The sequence below is a fragment of the Equus przewalskii genome, chromosome 29, assembly GCF_037783145.1.
Source record: "Equus przewalskii isolate Varuska chromosome 29, EquPr2, whole genome shotgun sequence".
NCBI lineage: Eukaryota > Metazoa > Chordata > Mammalia > Perissodactyla > Equidae > Equus > Equus przewalskii.
In genome coordinates, this window is record NC_091859.1 from 17,366,889 (window position 1) to 17,388,687 (window position 21,799).

General features: G+C 36.5%; 1 protein-coding gene across 2 annotated transcripts in view; it reads right to left on the bottom strand.

Moving 5' to 3' along the window:
• Positions 1-21,799, bottom strand: part of EPYC (epiphycan) — a 52,868-nt gene that overhangs the window by 20,382 nt on the left and 10,687 nt on the right. The window contains exons 2-4 of one of the 2 annotated variants that reach the window (XM_070600681.1): positions 20,063-20,195; positions 16,147-16,236; positions 13,626-13,803 (exon numbers count right to left, since the gene is read on the bottom strand). In XM_070600681.1, coding sequence (XP_070456782.1) covers positions 13,626-13,790 — 165 coding nt within the window. In that variant the 5' untranslated portion in view covers positions 13,791-13,803; positions 16,147-16,236; positions 20,063-20,195. Of the gene's footprint in view, positions 1-13,625; positions 13,804-16,146; positions 16,237-20,062; positions 20,196-21,799 lie in introns of those variants that run through there. The other variant, XM_070600683.1, reaches the window with a different exon arrangement.

The following is a 21,799-nucleotide window of genomic DNA, read 5'->3' on the forward strand; positions in this document are numbered from 1 at the left end:
GACTTGCTCGGATGTATATACCCACCTATGAAAAATATAATGCTTCCTTCCTTAGTTTTTTTTCTTTTTGAGGAAGATTAGCCCTGAGCTAACTGCTGCCAGTCCTCCTCTGCAAAAAGGAGGTCTGGCTCTGAGCTAACTTCCATGCCCATCTTCCTCTACTTTATATGTGGGACACCTACCACAGCACGGTGTGTCAAGAGGTGCCATGTCCACACCTGGGATCTGAACCAGCGAACCCCAGGCTGCCGAAGCAGAATGTGCACACTTAACCTCTGTGCCACCGGGCCAGCCCTCTGCTTTCTTAGTTTTTAAAAAATCAATCTTAATGGATGGTTATTCTTCATAAATTCATAACTCTAAATGGTAATGCTTCTTTGTATTCAATGCAATGTTTAAGTGAAAAATTCAATGCAAGAGAAACAAGAGCTGAAGAGTTGAAGGTTTCATTTACTCATACCCTCTCTAGTTTATGTCTCTTCTGGGACCTCAGCATTTTTTTTCTTTGTTCATGTGTTTATTTTCTCATTTCCTTTTCTTGTTGTCAGAAAATGACAATATTCCACTTGTAGTTGCCAGAAGGATTTTTTGCCTCAGTTTTATCCTAGTTTATTCAGGACTCCATTCACCATTGTCCCCTTAGGCTCCAGAAACTTAATAGGTTTCCAGTATCTTAGTTCTTACAAAATGTATCATCTAGTTCTAATTGAGTGTCTCCAAATAATATTGCAGGGAACTTTGGCAAAGGCTTTAGAAACATCCACTAATGGCAAAGTCAGTTCATATTCCCTTTTCCCTCACTGCCCTTGTTCCCCAAGTAAGGTTGCCAAAAGGACAATTTAGTGTGGGCTGAAATCAGTAATCTCATGAGGATGGGGGTAGGAGGAGAGAGTCAGTCACAGTAATTGAAAACAAAGAAGTTGGACTGAAAACCAAGATATTTGGAATCTTCCAAACTCTAGCTCTCTATTTTATGATGGAGTAATTTAGTAATTTTTTCTAGTTTCAGCCTGTCCCATCCTAACACACAGCAAATTGTTCCTCCTAACACATACTTTATTGAGGCACAAAGAAGAATAAGCCATGCCTTTTAACATGGAGAACCGCTCTGCATAAATGTGCTATGCGCTCATGGTGATGATGATGATGATGTACGTATCACCAAACAGAAATTACAGACATTTTGAACAGGAAAGTCTGTGCACTTACAGAGGATGTCCCAGGACCAGCTACTAGACAATTGCCTTTGAAAGAGACAATTATTACATTAAAATTGTTTCTACTATCCAGTATCAGTGGTAAAGCCGTGCAAAATTTTACAAATTTGGAAGCCTGACTTTATCTCTTGGGGCAGAATTACTTTAAACAAATTCAAAGACTGTACTAAACCAGCATGCTGACTTGAATCCTCTTATTGCTCCCAATATATTCTCTGTACTCTCTGTAGTCTCATTTGAGATACTAATTATAATCAAAAGATCGTTGATGACCATAGAACCAGAACAAAGGACTTTAGTAAGTCAGCTCTATAATAGCACAAGGAAAATGAATGGCTGTTTTCCAAGGGATCAAAATCTTTAAATCTGTTGATTATCATAAGTTTTTGCAGTCACTAGCATTACAGAAATCATCCTGCCACTAGGAGAAGGCTGCTGAATAGTAGTTAACTGGCTTTGACAATATTCCACTCTATGATCTTTTTTCTCTCCCTACCAAAATGTACCAATCCCTTTCAATCTCCATTCTATATATATTATAGTTTCAATATAGTTATAGTAGAAGGATTTTTATCTGAAGTGTCCTGGATTTGATTTCTTGCATATTTATGTCTTTAATCATTTTTATGTCATAACTTCAAAGAGAACAAACATGAAAGATTTGATCCAGCCTCAGTATCATTTAGATATATTTTCTTTGTTGTAAGTATTAAGAAATGGAGTGTATAATGTATATTTGCATGCATATCATTTACCTCTTTAAAGCCCACACTGGATGTTAGCGAAGAGATTGGGATGATGTCATTGTGATTACCCTCTAGAGCCCACCTATCTGCATCTTACACCGAGTCATTGACATCACAAGCCAATATTTGTACAATGTGGTGGATGACAGGTTTACTAAACAATAATTCTTGAACTATTCCAATGCCTCCGTGTGCGTGAACCTTAATAAACATAGTGTGAGTCTCTCTGCTCCTAGCAAACTCAAGACAGAGTTTACCACAATTTGCCCTAGGAGAGTTAGAATGAGAAATTTGTGGAATTAGGGAAGATCTAGTGAAAATTAGGCATATTAAAGGAGGACAAAGCAGGACAAAAACAGGTCAAGTCCAATCCTGGGTTAGAAATTAGTATGAGGGGAGAACATGTCCAGTGTAGGATCATCCAACTCAGAAATATGAAGATTTCCCCAAATTTTTTTGGACACTGTTACTTTTGGTGGATTTATATGTTACTGACTTTTTATCTATCTTCATGGAATATGCCACAAGATAAAATCTAGAGGACTATGCTAGAAAAACAAAAGTCTGAACCAGAAAAGAAAAAGTCACTTATGTAGCACAGAGTACTGGAGAAGTAAAGCAACCAAATTAAAAAGCATATTAAACTGGTTAAACAGAAATAGTAACTGACTCACACTGAAAGAATAGCTGAGGGAAGTCAAATACCAAATCTGGGTCCCACCCACAGAGATTCTGATTTCAATAGTATGGGGTGTGGCTCAGGAATTAGGGTTTTTAAAAACTCTAGAGGTGGTTCAAATATATGGTCAAGTTGCGAACCACCACATTACAGAGGAAACTTATTCTGCAGAACAGGATGTAGGAGACAGTAATGCTAGTAAGTCCTGGAACTTTGGAATGTTGAGTAACATCTCAATCAGAAGAGGGTAGAAGGATTGCTTTTCACTGGGTTCCCAGGGACCACAGGCTTCAGAATCATCAACAGCAGCTTTAGTTCAGGAATCTGCTGAGATTGATTCTCCAACTGGAAAAAAAAAAAAATGGGGAAGAGGGGAAAACTCTCTAAGGAGGCTGATTTCTTGAATTCCTTAGCAGGAAGTGAGGGTAGAAGCCACTGGGGGCATAGCTTCCAGGCTGGAGAACCCCGCTGGATGAAAATTCTCACTTACAAGAAATTCTGTCTCCTGATGGAACACACGCTCAATGAAGCATCTGGTGCCAGAAACTCAAGGGTTGGCAGGAAAATGGGAATTCAAAAGCCTTGAATATGCAGAAAGAAAGAGAAAGAAGCTTCGGGTAGACCTGGTGACTGGGCCTGCCACCATTGTATGTTTGCAAACTTTGCTAGAAAACAGGAATATCTCAAATGCTACTCTGAGAGGAGAGATGTTTCCTAGTTCAGTGCTGCTTATACCACAGGAGCATCAGAATGACCTGGAGAGTTTGTTAAATGACTGATCGCTGGGTCTCCCTCTGGAGTTTCTGATTCATTAGGTCTGGAGTGGGACCTGAGAATTTGCATTCCCGACCAGCTCCCTAGTGATACTCATGCTGCCAGTTCAGGAACTACACTTTGAGAACAGCTGCTCTAATAATGGTAAAACAGTGCCAGAATTTAACTCCTCGTGGTAGATTTCTCCAAATTGTGTTTGAGCTCAAAGTTTGCAGACTGGAGACTATGAACACCAGCCTGTCTACATCTGGATGAGGCTAAACCAGGATCTCTTTCGTCTTCTGACTTCTCAGATACCAAGTCTCTTCTTAAGTCTCTGGCAAGACTATGTACTGGTTTGGGGAATATACTTTTACTTAGAATAACTATTTTAGAGACTCAGGATGAACTTGTTCTTTAAATTTGATGGGAGTTGGCGTCAGTGTTGTAATAATATTGTGTGTGCAATTAATGCTTCATTCTCTTTAAATATCAAGGTCATGGAACACTTGGCAATGAATTAATAATTTATGTGCCTCTGAAGAAACTGTATCTGTATTTGGAGGAGTCCACTCAGGTTGTAGTTACTGAAAGAATCCAGCTTGACCTAGGCGCTCAGAATCCATCCAGCCGAGATGAGGTCAAAGTAATTGAGAAAGGGAAATTTTAGACTGCATATTCTTTGGACTTTTAAATCACAAAGCAAGTAATTTTGATTTTGTACTATAATCTCTTTGGATTTAAACAAGTTTAGACTTTAGTTTGCAGGAGAAGTCAATGTGTAGTCTTTTATTTTTTCTCAAAAACTTCATAGAAGTTGGGGAGCTATATACAACATTATGTCATCTTTATGTTTCTGGAATTGTATCATCGGAGTATATTTACTTAGCATTTAATTTCATTGCAGAACTTCTCAGCAGCTCTATTCTTAGATAATGTGCTTTGATATAAGCTGAGGTAGAACAAAGAACTGAGAGTGAAATTTCAGTCTCAAGTACAGAGAGGCCTTTAAGATAAATTCATTAATGGTCTTGGATCCATTTCAGAGCTTCTAGGGTCAAAATCTACATTCTGCCAGAGCACACCTAAGAGTGGTGGTTGGCATGAGGATAGGTCTCATGAAGGTGGGAACACAATTGTCTTTAAAATGGACTGATTGTGTCTCTTGAAAGAGAGAGCTATGTTGAACTTAATGGTTAAGCCTAATGGCTTGAAAGCCCGCCATCCTGAGAGGGCGCCTCTGCTGTCTGCTCCTTTACTCCCTCCTCCCAAGGGAGGAAGAATGACAGGGCTAATTGGTGATCTGATCGGGAGATGGGACTAGGTCTAGGTGGTTTATTTTCCCCTTGAGAGGAATTGCCTGTCTGTCAAGAGCATACATTCTGTTTTGTCCCTCCATGTGCTAAGATTTCCTGAATCAGGTGCTGTTCTGAGGCCTGTCGTCAACCACCATTGCCTGAGACTGATGGCATAGTCTATTTCTGGAACTTTGTATTAGGAAGCCTATAGTTGCTTCACACCTAAGTCATATATTTCAACTTAACCTTTCTCAGTAGTAAAGGGAGTATTTTGAGCTCTATTTGTGTGAGTCCCATTTCTGTCTCTCAACTGATTCTGAAGTTAGGTAGGGCATAGGAGGAGCACGTATTAGATTCCTTAAAATCTAACACTTATTGCCTAGAAAAACTTCAATATTATATGTATCTGTATGTGTTATAATACAAAATAATATACATTCTCATCTATGTACCTGACTCCTGGCTTCATATTATGTTCTAAACTCTTATTTTTTTCTTTGTCTCACTTTCTATTTACATTTTTCATACCATAATGTAACATAACACAAAAATAATAAGATATAAGATGTGATATTATGGATAATATAAGACAATGTACTCTATATTATATATTTTTGTAAGTTATTTTACAAGGTAATACTATTAAACAGATTATATTTTTATCTATATTTATATTTATTACATATATCTATTTCTGTACACATTATAGCATTTATTCACTTAAATACTGTTCAGAAAAGGTGGCAGATAAGCTCACAAGTAAAATAACTTATATCTCAGGTTTACTGTCAGCTCTAAAGCTGATGACAGATTTGGGAATGTAATTTCTCAGCATATGTATTTTGTGACTGAACTCATAGATACCTTATATCCCAATAGATAACTACAGATCTTGTTTATATTTACCTATTTTCACTTCTTCTATTGTGTTGAAATTGTGTATTTATAAGATGACTAGACTGGGAGGTACTGAGGGATGGCGGGGAACTTGGTATAATTTACCTACCCCAATTCCTGGCTCTCATCAAAAGATTGGTAAGTGGATCTAAAACGCACTCATGCCCAATGGGTTTAGCCTTCATTTCAGCTCCAATCCCATCCTTTCCACAAAGGCTCCCCTGATCACCAGTGCATAAGCTTCAGTGGCTGTTGATTGAATGAATGATTTGATGGTAAAGCTAACACTTATTGAACACTTGCTATGTGCTAGGCCTTAAGTTAAACAGTTAACAAGTTTTTCTCATTTAATCCTCACAAAGTATCTTATAAATAGGAAGCTGAAGCTCAGAGGAATTGTATGACTGTCCAAGGCCATACAGTTGGTGTGACAGATCTGGGACTCAGACACAGGGAGTCTGACTCCAGAGCCCATGTCACTGAACATTGTGACAAACCACCTCCCAAGAATGTAACAGGTGTATACATGAGCAACACCCAAAGCTGATGGGTTCTCCTACCATGCTTTGTAGAGTGAGTGTTTATGGTTTAAGTACTCAGGCAAAGCCAGACTTGGAAGTAAAGGTCCTCACCCATTTATTTGCTTAGTGTAGGATCCCGCTGTGCCAGTCAGTTCCTAACCAGTAAGCCTAGTTCTTCAGCAGATAGTATTTAAGTTATTGATTTCTCTCCCATTTTTTAAAAAAGATATTTGAAATCCAGAATGTTATTTGGATTTTTACTCTAAGCACAACCTAAGGTTTTTGTTAAACCTTTGTTTAAAACAGAATTTTAAATTTATCTTTCTCCCAAATTGTCTTACAAGGTTGATAATAACTCTTGAAGCTATTCTTTGTTACTATTATGTCAACAGTTGGTTTCCAAAGGTGTTAAAAGGCTCCTAGCTGTTCAGCCTGGGTTACTAAAGAAAATTCCTTTGAGTTTCACATACTGGCATGTTGATATGTTAAGCACAATGGAATTCTGTTCTAAAGATTAGTCTGTTACTCAAATTGATTTAAGCGATCCGTATTAATTATCTAAAAGAATTTGACCATGAACACTGGCAATGAAAGCTGTATCTTCTTTTCTATTTTATCTTGAAAATGGATGAAGAAGAAATGTGTTTGGCAAAGATTGCTCAATCCCCATATTTCTCACAAAGCAGCTTTCAGTTCAGAAGGATCATCTTACCTCTCACTCCCTTAAATACTTTGACAGCTAAGAGAGATGCTTAAATATTGTGTCAATTGTAATCACTTGAAAATTCTTAATTTTCTAATTCCTAATTGTCAAACTACTTAATTTCAGGAGAATGAAAACCCAATATTGGACCCAATATTTACTCAAAGAAATAAAGATGAAAGAGAAGAAGCAAGAAAATAATGGAGGCTTTTAGTGCCAAAGTTTCTTTGGTTTGGCATTAAAAGAATCTGGTTTAAATTTTACTCTGAAACTTACTAGCTGAGTAACCTTGGACAAAATTCTGATCCTCAGTTGTTTCCATTAATAATAATAGTAATAATGGAATAATATCTTATTTCAAGGGATAGTTATGGGAATTAACTTACATCTGTGGTCTCATAAATAATGCATAGTACAAATACAAATAAGTCACTGGCAAAGGCTATCAGTGTTCTCTTGGTTTCCTGTGAGCCTACATAATTGTATATTTTTGTTGCTTCATTTTTTTAAGATTTTCAAATAGCTTAAAATCAGAATCAAATGCTTTCACACTGTTTTTAAAAGAAGCATATGGAAAGTCGATCAACAACCATATTAAAAGCTCATCAGGCAGATTCTTCCCTCCCTCCCTCCAGAGCATCTTCAGTGAAGAGGGAAAATGAAGATTAGCTTTTATTTTTTGCCAAATCCTGAAAAGAATATTTAATTCAGACTGACTGAGTTAAAGTTCTTCCAATAAAAAGGGTTTTATATGCAAACCATATGTTTGAAACTTTAAAACATATTGTATAAATTGGCCAAAGTGAGAGATAATTGCAAATATAAAGATAAAAGTATTGCATGTCTTTTGTTACTGGAGGAAAAAATGCTAGAAATATTACTAATTTAATTACTTTTTGTTCAGAAAATACAAAGATGATTTTTGAGACATTACCCATCATCATTAAGAAAGTTCTATATCAATTTATTATATTCAGATAACCTAAATAAAAATTCTTTTTATATATCGTTATCTAAATTAGATAGTGATTATATAAGTAGTCCAAAATTAGTTTAATTCTACTTCAGCAGTTTCTGGTCTGAGGGACATCAGTGTATAGTCTAAAATGATTTTGCATGATGCCATGTTATCATGATGACAAGTGAAAAGAAACCATCGCTCAATTGTTACTTGATGCAACTGCCTTCAATGAGTTCTCTCCCATTCCTAGAACTCCACTAAATTTAATGTTCATTCCTTTGATGAATCTTATAGTGTCTTCATCTCTAAAAGCTATCTTCAAGCTGATTTTAAAATCAGGAATGATTTTAAACAATGTGGTTTACTTGTTCTCTCTATGAAAGAGAAAAATTGGCCTTAATTTTAAGATCAATGAAGAGTAATAGCAAGGGAGGCATCCTTCATTCAAGAAATTTCCTATTGGTCAATTATTACTTTTACTTCTTTATTAGTTGTTATTGCTTTCTACTTATGAATGCATATCCCAACTTATTCCAGAAACAATATGCGGTGGTTTTAAAAGCATGTATGGTAATACTTCAAACAATTGACATGAGGAGATTAGGACAACAGGAAAATAAAGGTGGGGGAGATAATATGAAATGAGGCAAGAATGAGGCAAAAAATTAGGCTCCAGGTTTCTGAGTAAAATGAAAAACACAATTAATTACAAGATGTAGAGCACAGAAAATAAGCACATTTCTTAAAAGTTGCAACCCATTCTGACACTGACACCTGAGAGAAATTTCTCCTCCACATCTTCATGAAGAGCATTTACAATGACCTTCACATCATCCTACAGTAAATACAATCAAGTGCTCCACAGGGCTCTGTAGTATAACATTCTTGGTGTTTACTAAAGATGCAGGGACATTGCAGATGCAATTAAGTAAAACTAATTATGTAAGACTAAAATCAGTTGGTATAGACAAGGAGAAGCCTAATTGTCTAAATGGAGCTGAGGACATTTTACCAGAGGAATGGAAGTTCATATCCTTCACTAGAGCCTCCATAAATATTAATACAGACACTGAGTACTCTTCTGGACAAAGGAAATTACTCATGGACAGGTCAATGTTTTTCTTAGACCTGAGAGAAATGAACAATCAACAATCTAAAAACTATACCGTGAAAACAGATCTTATCAACAACACAGTCTCAATTTAAGCCACTCAAAGAATACCAAATTCTGAGCTATGTAGTTTTCTGATGAACTCTTTAAGGGAAAATACTTCCCTGGATACTGGACCACCAGATATGTGAGATACATACACGTTGCCCATAACGTGGACAAATGTTGGAGAGTGCCTATCCGTAATTATTCTTTGAGGTAGTTCGTCTTAAGTCATTCTTTCACACAATAATTAGATAACAGTCAGTTGTCTATAAAGGTTACTTCTGGTTCACGTTATTCACCCATAGGAGAATGCTTTTCTTTCTCTTTTAGGAGTGTTGGAGCACCTGGCATTCAGTTCAACTAAAATTGATATAAGTTAAAAGGCCAATTTTGAGAATGGTAAAAAATGGAGGAAGGGTAATACAATATTATCTCAACCTATTGAAAATTATTTTTTGATGTGAGATGACATCATTATGATTATATACCATTAATAACTGTGTAATTTTAGCCAAGTTACTTAGTTGCTCCTTGTCTCAATATCCTCATCTAGTCAATGGAAATAACAATGGTACTTCATAGCTTTGTTGTGAGAAACAAATGAGATAATACATATGATATGTCTAGAACAGTATCCAACATGTAATAAGTCCTCGATTAAGGTTAGCCATTATTCACTAGGAAGAAAAACGTCTATATTTTGGTCTTATAGCCTATATTTTGGTCTTCAAATTTTACCAATAAATTTATCTGCTGGGTAATATAGAGCACTGTGATGGACTTGCTGGGCCTAAAATCTGCTCCTAACATAGAATCCAGTGGATCCTGGATATTCTAGATCATTAGAAATCACATAAGTCATCACTCTGGAAGATTATTACTGCATATAACTTTCAAAACCAGAAATATTTCATGACCTTTTCCAACCACCAAGGAGATAATGAATATACTACCGCCAGTAGGAATCAACAAAGCTCTATTGAGATTCTTACCCTGGGGATGGTGGGCGATCTGGCTCATTAACTAGATAAATCACTGGACTCACAAATGCAAGCCTTGCAGCATTGTAACTCAAATTTGGTTTTCAGAAAAAAGTTTAAATTGTTACATACTGTATTAGTTTTCTCCTGCTGCATAACAAACTGCCATAAACTTAGCAGCTCAAAACTATAGGCATTTTTTAGCTCACAGTTTCTGTGGGTCAGAGGCCCAGGGATGGTCTGACTGGGTTCTCTGCTCAGGGTCTCACAAGGCCAATCAAGGTGATGGCCAGGGCTGTGAAATCATGTGAAGCTTGAGATTTCTTATGTCTATAGGACCAAGGTTTCCAGATGTTTGCTGGCTGTCAGCTTCTCCCAGGAAGTAGGCGCTTCTTGCACTCCTTGCTACATGGACCTATCCATCTTTAAAGCCAGCAACAGACAGTTCCCCTTATGTTGAATTTCTCTCATGCTTCAAGTTTTGTCCTGGACCTCAACGTGCTGATTAAAGGGCTCATGAGTCTAGGTCAGGCTCATCTCCCTTTTTAAATTCCAGCTGTGTCATATAACATAACTTAATTACAAGAACGAAATCCCAATATGTTCATGATGTTAAGGATTATAAAGGTAATGGACAAACCACAGGGATGGGTCCCTTAGGAGATATCTTAGAATTATGCCTACTGCATATGTCAAAAGCCTTGAGGATTAATCAGTCAAAGCCTAGACCAAAGGGTCTACTATATTGGCATGAGATGCCAAGTCTTGGAGTTTATAAGACAGAAATTGACATATATTTTTGAAGCATTGTTCAGTTAGCCCATAAATTTATAATTTTAAAATATAAGGTTGTCTTTTCTATAGAGGAAATAAATTCTAAATCAGGCACAACCATGCTCTTGGCATTGAGAATAAGAAAACTGAAGAATCTGATCCCACCATTCTCTTTGTGCTTCATTTACCATGAATTTTTTCGTCAACTACTCTGTATGGGTGTGCTGTCAGTGTTCACTCAGAAAATGTCATACGGGATAAAAAATATCTGGAACAACTGACCTTAATTTATAAAGATGAGATAACTAATCTCACCAGGACTCACCAGACTCTGAACTTTCAAGACTGCATTCAAGAAATTCATGTCATGAGTAACTATGTTCTGGAATCCATTCACGTGACTGGATCTACTGGCTTTATTTCATATCCTCCAATAGAATTATATACTGGTTCTTTGTTTATTTGTTTGTAAAGCAATTTATAGTAATAATTTATGAAGATCAGACCTAAAGTTCTTTTGAATTTTGTTCCTCGTGTCATCTTATTAACTCTGTCATATTGTTTTTGGATTTCTATTTGCATAGGTGGTGGGTGAGCGAGTTGGTTAATTGCTTTTTGCTACTGGACCAACCTTGTAAATATTTTTTTAAATTATGCATAGTTTATGTTTTCAGATGTGCTATTTTTTTATTATAGCACATGTATATGTATATCTATATCTATCACTTATCTATAAATTGTTTTCCAGATGATGACTTCGTCATAAAAGATTGTTAAATCAGAGATGACATACATTTCAATCAATCACAAGGGATTATTTGTGGCTCTCTGGAGCCCTCAGTTATTAAGGATTTGAGTTTGGCTAGGCAGTTTGAAAGAGTTCTGTGGAAAATTAGAGATGTTTGCATGTAGTAAAGGCCGGGTGTATAGGATATAATGAATTGTGTTTGGTACCTTGCAGAAAGGTTGGTGTTCCAGAAAATGGAAATACTGAGGGAAGATTGTATACTAAATCATCTTTTCGTTTTTGCTTGAGGAAGGTTCATCTTGAGCTAACGTCTGTGTTGATCTTCCTGTATTTTTGTATATGGGTCGCTGTCACAGCATGGCTGAAGAGCAGCATAGGTCTACACCTGGGATCCAAACCTGTGAACCTGGGCTGCTGAAGTCGAGCATGCCAAACTTAACAATCAGGCCACCGGGCCAGCCTCCCTAAATGATCTTTAAATAGACGTATTCATTAGCTTAAATTTCTTGATGCCGGGGAAAACTTTAGAATCTCATGAGAATGTCCAGGGCCTCCTGGGAAGTAAAAAAGATCATGACAGCAAGGAATGGCTTAAAAGACAGCTGCACACAAAGCTCACACCCTTCACAATTTCCCCTAGCACAGCTTGGTCTCAACAGTATTCTTTCTAATGTTCTTTTGGTCTTCTGAAGGCAAAAAATGGCCCCTTGAATCCATTCACTAGCTTGGCTCAAAATAGAGGATTCAGTTATGGTAATTATCAAACCTCTTCAATCTTATAAAATATTTTTTGAAGGAATGACAAATAAGTTTAAAATATTTAATTTGGTAGATAATTTGGTAGACATATACACTGAGTTGTTTTTTATATTTATGCAAGGTGAAAAAAGGAGCAGGGGAGATGGGTTAAGCACTGGAAAACTTCCTTCTTAGACTCTCCATTGATACATTAGGTTGGAGATACATAGGTCACATAGAGCGAGACTGGTGTTAACGACTACAAATTCTCAACAGAAAATCCCCTTAACATATCAGAAGCCATAGAGTGAAATGAATCAGATAGTGAACATTCACAAAGACTTAGAAAGCAGAGTCACAACCAAATGTGCCAAGGAAAAGTTATCTGCTATCAAGCGAGAAACTTTACTAAAAAGGGAGACTCAGAGAGGGGAGCACATAGAGGGAGTGGGGGGGCAGCTAGAAGGTGAGGGAGAAAGAGAGAAAGACAGGGAAAGAAAAATAGGGCAGGGGAGAAGACGTGAAAATTATTATATTCTGAAAATCTGCTTCTTGTATTTTATAAGGCAACATAAACAAGGATGAGAATGTTTACTATCTTAATAAGATATATCCAAGTTCCATACAATTTAAATATATACTTTTGTCTAAATATTTCATTTCCCTGATTATCAAAATCAGTTATTCTAAGAAGATTTACACTTGAAAGCCTGCCCAAAACATGTTATGATCCTGTAAAGGTGATGTAATTTCCCTTTTGGTTTACTTATACTTAATTAGCTTTTGTCAATGTTGTACATTAATTACACTCCAGCATTTCAAGGTCTGTTTGTTTTCTGATTCAAAAAAATTAGGCTGCATCTTTTGTTTATGTAAAAAGCCTAGCATTTAATTAGAAACATGTCATATCAGATTTATGTAATGGGCTATAACCTTGTCAATGCCTACATTACTGCTGAGAGATAATCAGTCACCTAGGAAAACACACTCCCTCTTGGAACATAGTGGAGTTCCAAACCATTGTCCTTTCTCTGAATTCTTTGTATTTTCTCCAAATTTATGTTAATCTTTTTCCTTTATCCCAAACTTCCTCATTATTGCATGTGTATTATTTTAATTCTTCTTTTCCTTATTGATGTTCCTCTAATTGTTTTCCTTTTCCTCTAATTTTCTCTATTCTAACTTCATAGAAACTCTTTTTCTTTTCAATTTTGTGAGGCAATATAAAGAAAATGAAGTACTATAAGAAAGCAAAAGAGTGTTACGATGTTAACCTCCCACAGATTGAATGTGTTCTGGAGAAAAGGTTCATGTGAAATTATTGATAGAACATCTCTAATTATAAACACACAAAAATCTATTTGAAGAGAACAAACCCCAGTAACTCCTGATAGAAAGCTTTTAAAAGTCTGAAGCGGGAAGGGGTGGGTGCAGAGTGGGGGGGAATGAATTACCTCAGCTTGACCAATAGGTATGTTTTCATAGTTGTATAAATTGTCCAGGTCTTCCAAGGTGGCATCGTAGGTTTCTGAGTCATAGTGGATGGGCTCTAGAGTTGGAGCAGTCACAGCAGCATCAAGGATGACAAGTCCCAGAACGAGTCTTGCTAATGTTTTCATTTTTCAAACTTTCCTTATCATAAAATATTAAAAAGCATAAATATTTAATTGATTTTAACTTATGAATAGTTTGCACCAAATAGAAATGATAAATCAATGTCAACACTGAGAAACTCAAGTTGGTAGCTTTCTTTACATGGATAATTTATAAACATAACACATGAAATTGTATGGCTTCTGAGGACCATTGATACCAGATGTTCAAAGTAATTTACAAACCTATCCACATTTTCACAGTAGATATTGTAATTACAGTGAAACTGATTTCATTTTATAGAGAAACATGAAGAAAATGAGATGCAGAAAGATTGTGATACACTTATTCACAAAAGCCTTTACATTATCTAAGAACTTTACCATTTCCTAAGTATTAAGTTTCTTTCATCAACTCTCGGATGTAGGAATGATAATGATGACGATGATGATGTTGACGATGATCACTGTAACTGTCACACCGTTTTAGAGATGAGGAAACCAACAAAAGTCGGCTAGTAATATAACTAGGACTCATAATGTTTCTTGTACATTCAAGCCTGGGGCTTTTTCCAGACAAAGTAATGAAGTTTTTTTCTTCCTTTTACTTTTCTGTTGCCTCTAGATATCATTAATACATCCATAATTTAATATGTATATTAAATATTAATATTTAATACACTATTTTAAAAAATATGTTCTTAACTAAATTGAGCAGAAAAGAAAAATATTTTTCCTTTAGTCCTTATTGTTTTATTTCAATTCTTGATAGCTATCTAAGGTTTAAACTCAAAATCGACAGGAATACATGTCTAAAAGCCACTATTTGGCAAGATTCCTTTAGGGGAGGGTTTGCACAGACGTGGGATTAGAGCAATCTTTCATAATTCTTTAAAAGGCACAATTCTTATTTTCCATGATAGCAGCATGCTTTTTTGGGTTTCCATCAAGATCTTATAATTTTAATTATTTTAGGTCTGTATATACTCTTTTAAATACATTTTACTTTAGGAAAAAAACCCCTCTCATTTTTAATTTAAACATTTAAGTTGAGCCTATCAAAAACGATACCTGGTGGTCATTTATTGAGGAAGCAAAGTATTTGTAAAAGTTTTATCAAGCGTGTCTAACATTAAAGGTTTTGTAAGGTGGACATATCTCTGGCATTTACTTTAAAAACAGTGCATGTGGTGTTTGTACCTATGCACACATATAAAAGGGAATTCATGGTAAATATTACTTTTAAACTTGAATGCACTGACAGACAAAACGACCTTCAGCTACTTGAAAGAGAGTCTTTGTGAAGCAGGTTTAGGCAGAAGGATATGAAATTCCCCTGAGAATAAGCAGCAGTACAAGGAGCTCCTTTTTATCCCTTCCTATGCTTTCTTCAAATAAATTTTTTATTCCCTCTGGATACACTAAGCCGCTACTTTACTCACCTTTGCACAAGTCTTTGCAGGATGGCAGATTTGGAACTGTTCTACGCAATTACCAACAAAGTTTTACTTAATAAAACTGTGTGATTTGCAAATCTTCCAGAAAACATTCTCCCACACGCAAGTGGGAAGTATTAATAGTGGCCACTGCTAACCTAGAAAAAATATTTCCCTTGTACATTTCTGGCACCTTTCAGTGTTCAAAGAAATTGTGCACTTGCTGATTCTCTTTCTCACTTCATCTCTATATTTGATTATAACTGTCTACATATTAGAGTTTACTTGCATTTGGCATATCCATTAAAGCTATCAGCAAAAGGGCAATCTGTGTGAACCTTAGAAATACGGAGAACATCTATCTATGTTTGGTTAAAAAAAAAATTCCTTCCTTTAAGTAATTATATTAGTATTTAATGTAGTCTTTGTTGAAACTTTTAATTTCTCGTCCATTTTATACCATTTCATTATGTTTTAAAAATGTATGCTTATATAAAGCTTTAAAATGTATAGCTTCAAAAGACATCCTAATGCATGTTTCCATATGATCATCAGTTTATTTTTAAACACCTGCAATCTCACCATTTGCTTCTTTTGCATCATATCAATCAATATCAATCAATAGTGCCTGTCTATACTAGCAAAGAATGTGATCTGTGTCAGGGCACTTGATGTAAGGAATATATTGGAAACTACTAAAGTTTGATTGGCATATGTCATGACCATTAAGATCAACTATTTTGTTGTATGTTATTAATTCCTAAGCTAATTCAGAATTTTGGATCTTCTAAGAATAATGTAAATATAAAAATAGCAAAGTTAAATCAAATCCATTGAGTCACAGTTCACCATGAGATATTAAGGCAAGTTGAATTATTTTTTTAAAGGTTGTTAGAGTAGGAAAAAAAAATCTCTAACCCAAGAAGAAAACAAGTGTAAAAACTTACCTTTGGCTCCTACTTGATGAAGTGGCATGAAGTGACTGAGGATGCAGAGCCAGTGCTATTTGCCCCTGACCAATGGTTGTGAATTCTGGTCTGTGGGAGGTGGAATTTATAACACTCAATTTTCTGTTTGGAAAAGCTAACCTTGAGAAATGCTTCTCAGTCTTTAAAAGACCCAAATTACTTTATAGTCACTCAAATTAAACAGTAAAATCCAAATTACATAGTATATAAAGCTCTTAAAATTATGTTAAAAGAATTGTAATTGCCAGTGTGTCGCTTTGAGATTTTTAAGTGGAAAAAGTTGGTTTTAACATATCTGATCTATACCAAATTCACCAACTAAGAAAAAAAGTTAATATATATGGTGATACTATAGATGGATAGTTCAGAAACATTCTAATAAGAAATCATTTTCCTAAATCTTGCCTGTCTTGAATTGCTTTCTTCATGTTTCATTAATGTTAACTGAAATTCAGTAAATGTTGCAAAAGCCTTATCTGTTTAGTGTTAGGTGAGTAAAAAAAGAAATTTCCAAGTTATTTTGATTGCTTGGAATGCTTTGAGAGCAATGAAACAATGAACCTTTTGTGTGAACATTTATTCAAAAATTATGTCCAGAAGTAATGCATAAATATGATCTGAGTGTTTTTCTAAAAGTCTCCTTTTTCTCTCTTTTATCTATCAGAGCCAAACAAATCAAATTACATAAGAAAAAATTTCCCCCAGAATGCAAGATTTGTTTTAGGGTCTTGGTGCCTGTCATGGTTTGTGAAACTGAGTTTTATTACAAGTTTGGAGGGAAAATATATTTGTATTAAATTTCCATTTTTTAGTTTCATTCACTCTGCAAAAATTCTAGAAAAAGATGAAACTTGCATCTTGTGTTCTGGTATGCTTTACATAAATCTAGGAGTCTGTGTCTAACCTGTGCATCGAGAATCTTTCCTCCGTGACCAGACGTGAATAGCTGTATTGAATTTTGAAAGCCGGTTTGATTCTGGGCAAACTGATGAAGGAGAAGAAGGTTTGTCTTCAGGTCTCTCACTCCCCTTTCTGTCTTCACTCTTGCCTTTCCTCTCCCCAAAACCTCTTTGCCAGTCTCCTCAGGGCATTCTCAGTCATTATCCCCATCTTCCAGACCTGCTTCCAAATGATTTGTTCTCAGTGTACATTATTTTTCTTGGGACCAGTTTTATTTGTGATCGAAACAGTGATACTGGGTAAAGTACGGACATCTACGAAGACCTCTCAAACGGTAGAGAGCCCATCTTGGAGACAAGAACTTCTTCCTGGAATCCTCGCAGACTCACATCATATAGAGGCTACTTTCGGAGGCATTTTTGAAATAAGGCCTGAATCTGAGTTCCCAGCTGGCTCTCTTTTAGCAGCAATGTCCCACATTGTGTGTTAGATGACCTTATATATTGTTAATTCTCTTACCACATTCTCAATCAGAGTGAATATCACCATTCACAGATGGGTAAACTGACACTCAGATGTTAAATTATCCATTGTCATATGTGACACAAACAAAGAGAAAACCAAATTGGGTCAATTTCCCAGATGTTACTGAGCTTGGCTGAGGGATATTCGTGACGGTAAAAAGGCAGTGGTGGGTCTCAGTTCCTTAGATTCTAAGGCTGTTTATCCATCACTAGTTTTAGGCTCTTTCAGATGCTTTAGAATAAAAATAGATGAATCGAATATCCATGAAAATAGCTAAGATTTCTTTCTCTTCCTGTATTATTTAATCTGGTACTCTGCACACATTGTCAGGTGACAAAGAAGTGGGATCTACCCGGTCTTTGCTTTCTAGAAGTCTCTGGCTGAACCTGTAAGACTCTATTTCCAGGAATAACATTTTCACACTATCCTTTTTTGGGTTATTGGTGTTTGAGTGACGTCTTCCTCAGGCTTCAGAACACTGCCTACTCATTCAGTTGTTTAATGACAATTTAATAACCAAATACTTGTCGTAATATAGAATTGAAAGCAGAAATTATCATTCTTGAGTCTTCTTCCAAATAGATAACCCTTTCACCTTTCCATATGAAAATGGACAATCTTTAAAGGAATTTCTCTTGGTCTTATTTGGACCCTCTCCAACATTTCAAAGTCTATCTTGCACTGTGGGAGCTCAAATTTGTCACAATCTCGTGAGGACCTAATCTCCATTGAGCAGTGAGCAAGGATTAATTACCAGTTCCAGCCTTTCTTATCCTTGGTAAATATCTTCTAGTTTCATGATAATTTTCTTAATAGAGTCTGAGCTTGTTGCTTATGAGACACCCTCAGGGGATCAGTTATCACAACTAGCTGCTCTATCTAGTAACTGAGGCTCTATGGCTTATTCCTTTAAGCCCTGAAACATTTTACAAATTCTTTTGGCTAGGACGCTACAAAATTAATTAACTACCATCCTGCTTGCTTAAATAGAATTAATTTGAAAGAGAATGGTCTTATCTTAACGATTGCCTTCTCTCTGTTCTGTAGCAGGGATGAGCAGAGAGGGCTAGTCACTCTGAGGACACTCCACTGCTGCCTGCCCTTGTCCCCAGCCCCAAAAGGCCACATCAGTAAGAGGTGCAGGAGGGTATAGATATCCCATTCCAACAATTATAAGGAATAAAACTATTGTCTGAAATGATTACCTAACTTCCTATGAAGAATTCCCTTGTTGCCTCAGAGACCTTACTCATCAGTGCAACTCCAAAACTCTAGGTCTTCCGGCACCACCATAAACCTGTACCCCCTAACGCTATCCCAGCTCCTCTTCCAGAATCTTTCAAGCTTCATCTGCCATCTTCAATCTCTCCTTTGTCCTCACTTTCTTTTGGAAAATTTCCCTTTTCTTCCTTTACCTTAAAAGAATCTGGCTGTCTCCACTCCATGCCTTTAAAGTGGAGGTTACTGTTTCTTCTTTGCTTACATAACTGAAAGACTGAGGAATTTTTCTTGCTCTACATTCTCTCTTCCAAATGATCTCTTCTCTCTACTCTTTCAGAAACTTCATCCATTCTGGAACTCAAGACAATTGGCTTACTTATCTACAACCTCCTCCCTGTCATCAACTGCTTCATCTCCTAATTAAGCCTCTCATAGTTGATGGCGTTCTTTGCTGGCTTGCTCATACCCTCTACTCATACCCCTGTCATCATTCTCAGCGATGCCAACCTCGATGTCTATCATGGTGACCTGGTAGTTACTATGTCTTCTCCTGTATAGTAAAGTTACACATTCCCACCATCATTGACATACCCTCTAGTTTGTCATTATTAAGTATTACATAACCCTACTAGTGGAGTACTGTTACTATTATTATTATTATTTTTGTCTTATGAGAACTTCATTCTATTGGCTCCATCACTTTTTCACTATTCATTAAATCTCTTATCTTCACATCTTTCCTTACCTTTAGATTTAATGGACCATTATCATATTGACTCCCTTTCAAGCACTTTCTGCTCCTTTTTTTTTCTTTTTTTCTTCTGTCATACTCACCTGGGAAAACCTCAGCTTTGGTTGAACGCAACTCTCAACTCTCTCCTTTCATACATCTGAGCTGTATATTACTAGTGAAAATCACACACAAAGATGATTGGTGTCACTTTAAATTCTTAAAGATAAGCTTCCACCCTGGCCAGGAGATCTACTGTGTTTCAGATGTTGCTTCTCTTTCTAGCATTCTAAGATGACTACTTTATCATATTTCCTTTGTCCTCAACTCTTCTATGTTCCTTTTCTCCACACTGAAAGTCATCAGAGTGATGGTAGAAGTCATCAGAGAAATATTCAATTAACTTTTGCTATCATATCCACCTGCACTCACATGCATCTTCTCTGTTTTCCCTTCTGTGACAGAGCAAGAAGTTACAAGTAAATTCTCCAAATGTTGCCTAGGATCTTATTCCCTTACCTCTTTTCGTTTTGTCTTTGTGAGGAAGGTTGTCGCTGAGCTGACATCTGTGCCAGTCTTCTTCTATTTTATGTGGGATGCCGCCACATCGTGGCTTGGCAAGTGGTGCTCAGTACACACCCAGGATCCAAACCTGCGAACCCCGGGCCACAGAAACAAAGTGTTTGAACTTAACCACTATGCCATCGGGACAGCCCCCCTTTCCTCTTTTTAAGGTCCGAGTTTCTTTAACTACCTCCTCCCTCTCAATATCTCTCCTCTCTACTAGGTCAATTCCAAGTACACACACACATGCCTGGGCAGAAGTCAGGCAGGCCTTCTACGCAACACTAGTGACCTGAATGAATGTCAATAGAAAGCGATGGCTACTGTAGTGTCTGTGAGAACACATGCTAAGTCTAAAGAAATTCAAAATCAAATTATTTTAAAACACTGCACACTCCAAATATGTATCTGCAGACGTGATTCATTCTACAAATCCTTCAATTTTGACTTCTGAAATTATGCATCTTTACAATAATAGTCTTCAGACTTCACATTTTCATTCTACTACTGTCCCATTTCAATGTCTCCTTTTATAGCAAAATTTCTCAAACAAATGGTATGCATTGGCTGTTTCTTCTTGCTCTGTTCCTATTCACTCTTCATTCCACTGCAGTTTGGGAGCTGGATGAGTAATTTTCTGGCTTTGTCTTAATTGCTGTCCTAGCAGCCTACTTGGTTTCAATGTGGTTTTTCTCCTACCCAATGGGCTAAGCCTTCTCAGTGTCTTTGTCAGCCACCTCTTTTTCCACCCAGCCTCTAAATTTTAGAGTGCCTCAGGTTTTAGTCTAATGATTCATCTTTTCTCTATTTATCCTTTCCCCTTGGGCAAACTCGTCTGTTTCTATGCTATAATTACAACAAAAATAAGAATAATTTTAATAATAACTAACATTTTGATGCTCACTGTGCACCTGGCATTGTTTATGATTCTCACTTATGAGAGAGGAAGTTAAAGTCCAGGGAGGTTAAATGACTTCAGCTAGTAAGAGGCAGAGCCAAAATCAAAGCTGAAGGAATCTGGCAGCAGAGCCCAAGTTCTTAACCACAACACTCAGCCACCGCCTTCTGCTTGTCTTCCGGCTTCACATCTCCAGTCCTCACTGTTCTTTCTGAGCTGGAGATGCTTATATGCCATTGAATACTTAGAACTTGACATCTTCACTTGGACATCTCATTGGAAAATCACAATATTCCTAAAATAGTAGCCTTGGACCCACCTTAAATTTTACTCTTATACTCTGAGTTTTATTAAATGAGATCACCTCTCTAGTCGGCTCCAGCCCAAAACCTTAAAATTATTGTAGACTTCTACCATTTCTCTAATTCCCACCCCCCCAATTAATCTATCAAGTCAAGTCTACTTCAAATAGATCTCCTTCTACCATCCCCTCACCTGGACGACCAACAGGCATGCTCTCAGGTGTCTTTGCTTCCTCTTTTGTGCTTCTATCATTCACTCTCCAAACACCAGCCAGGGATCATTTAAACTGGAAATACTACATAAAAGTCTATACATTTTTTTCATTAAAAAAATGCCATAGCTTCATATTTCTCTTTAAATAAAATTAAAACTCCTAAACCGTATCCCAAAAGACTCCTCGCCAGCTAGAACCTACCTTCTTCTCCAAGCTCAGATCAAATGATCTCCCTCAGTCACTCTCTACAGTCACATGGAGGACCTTTCTGTTCTTG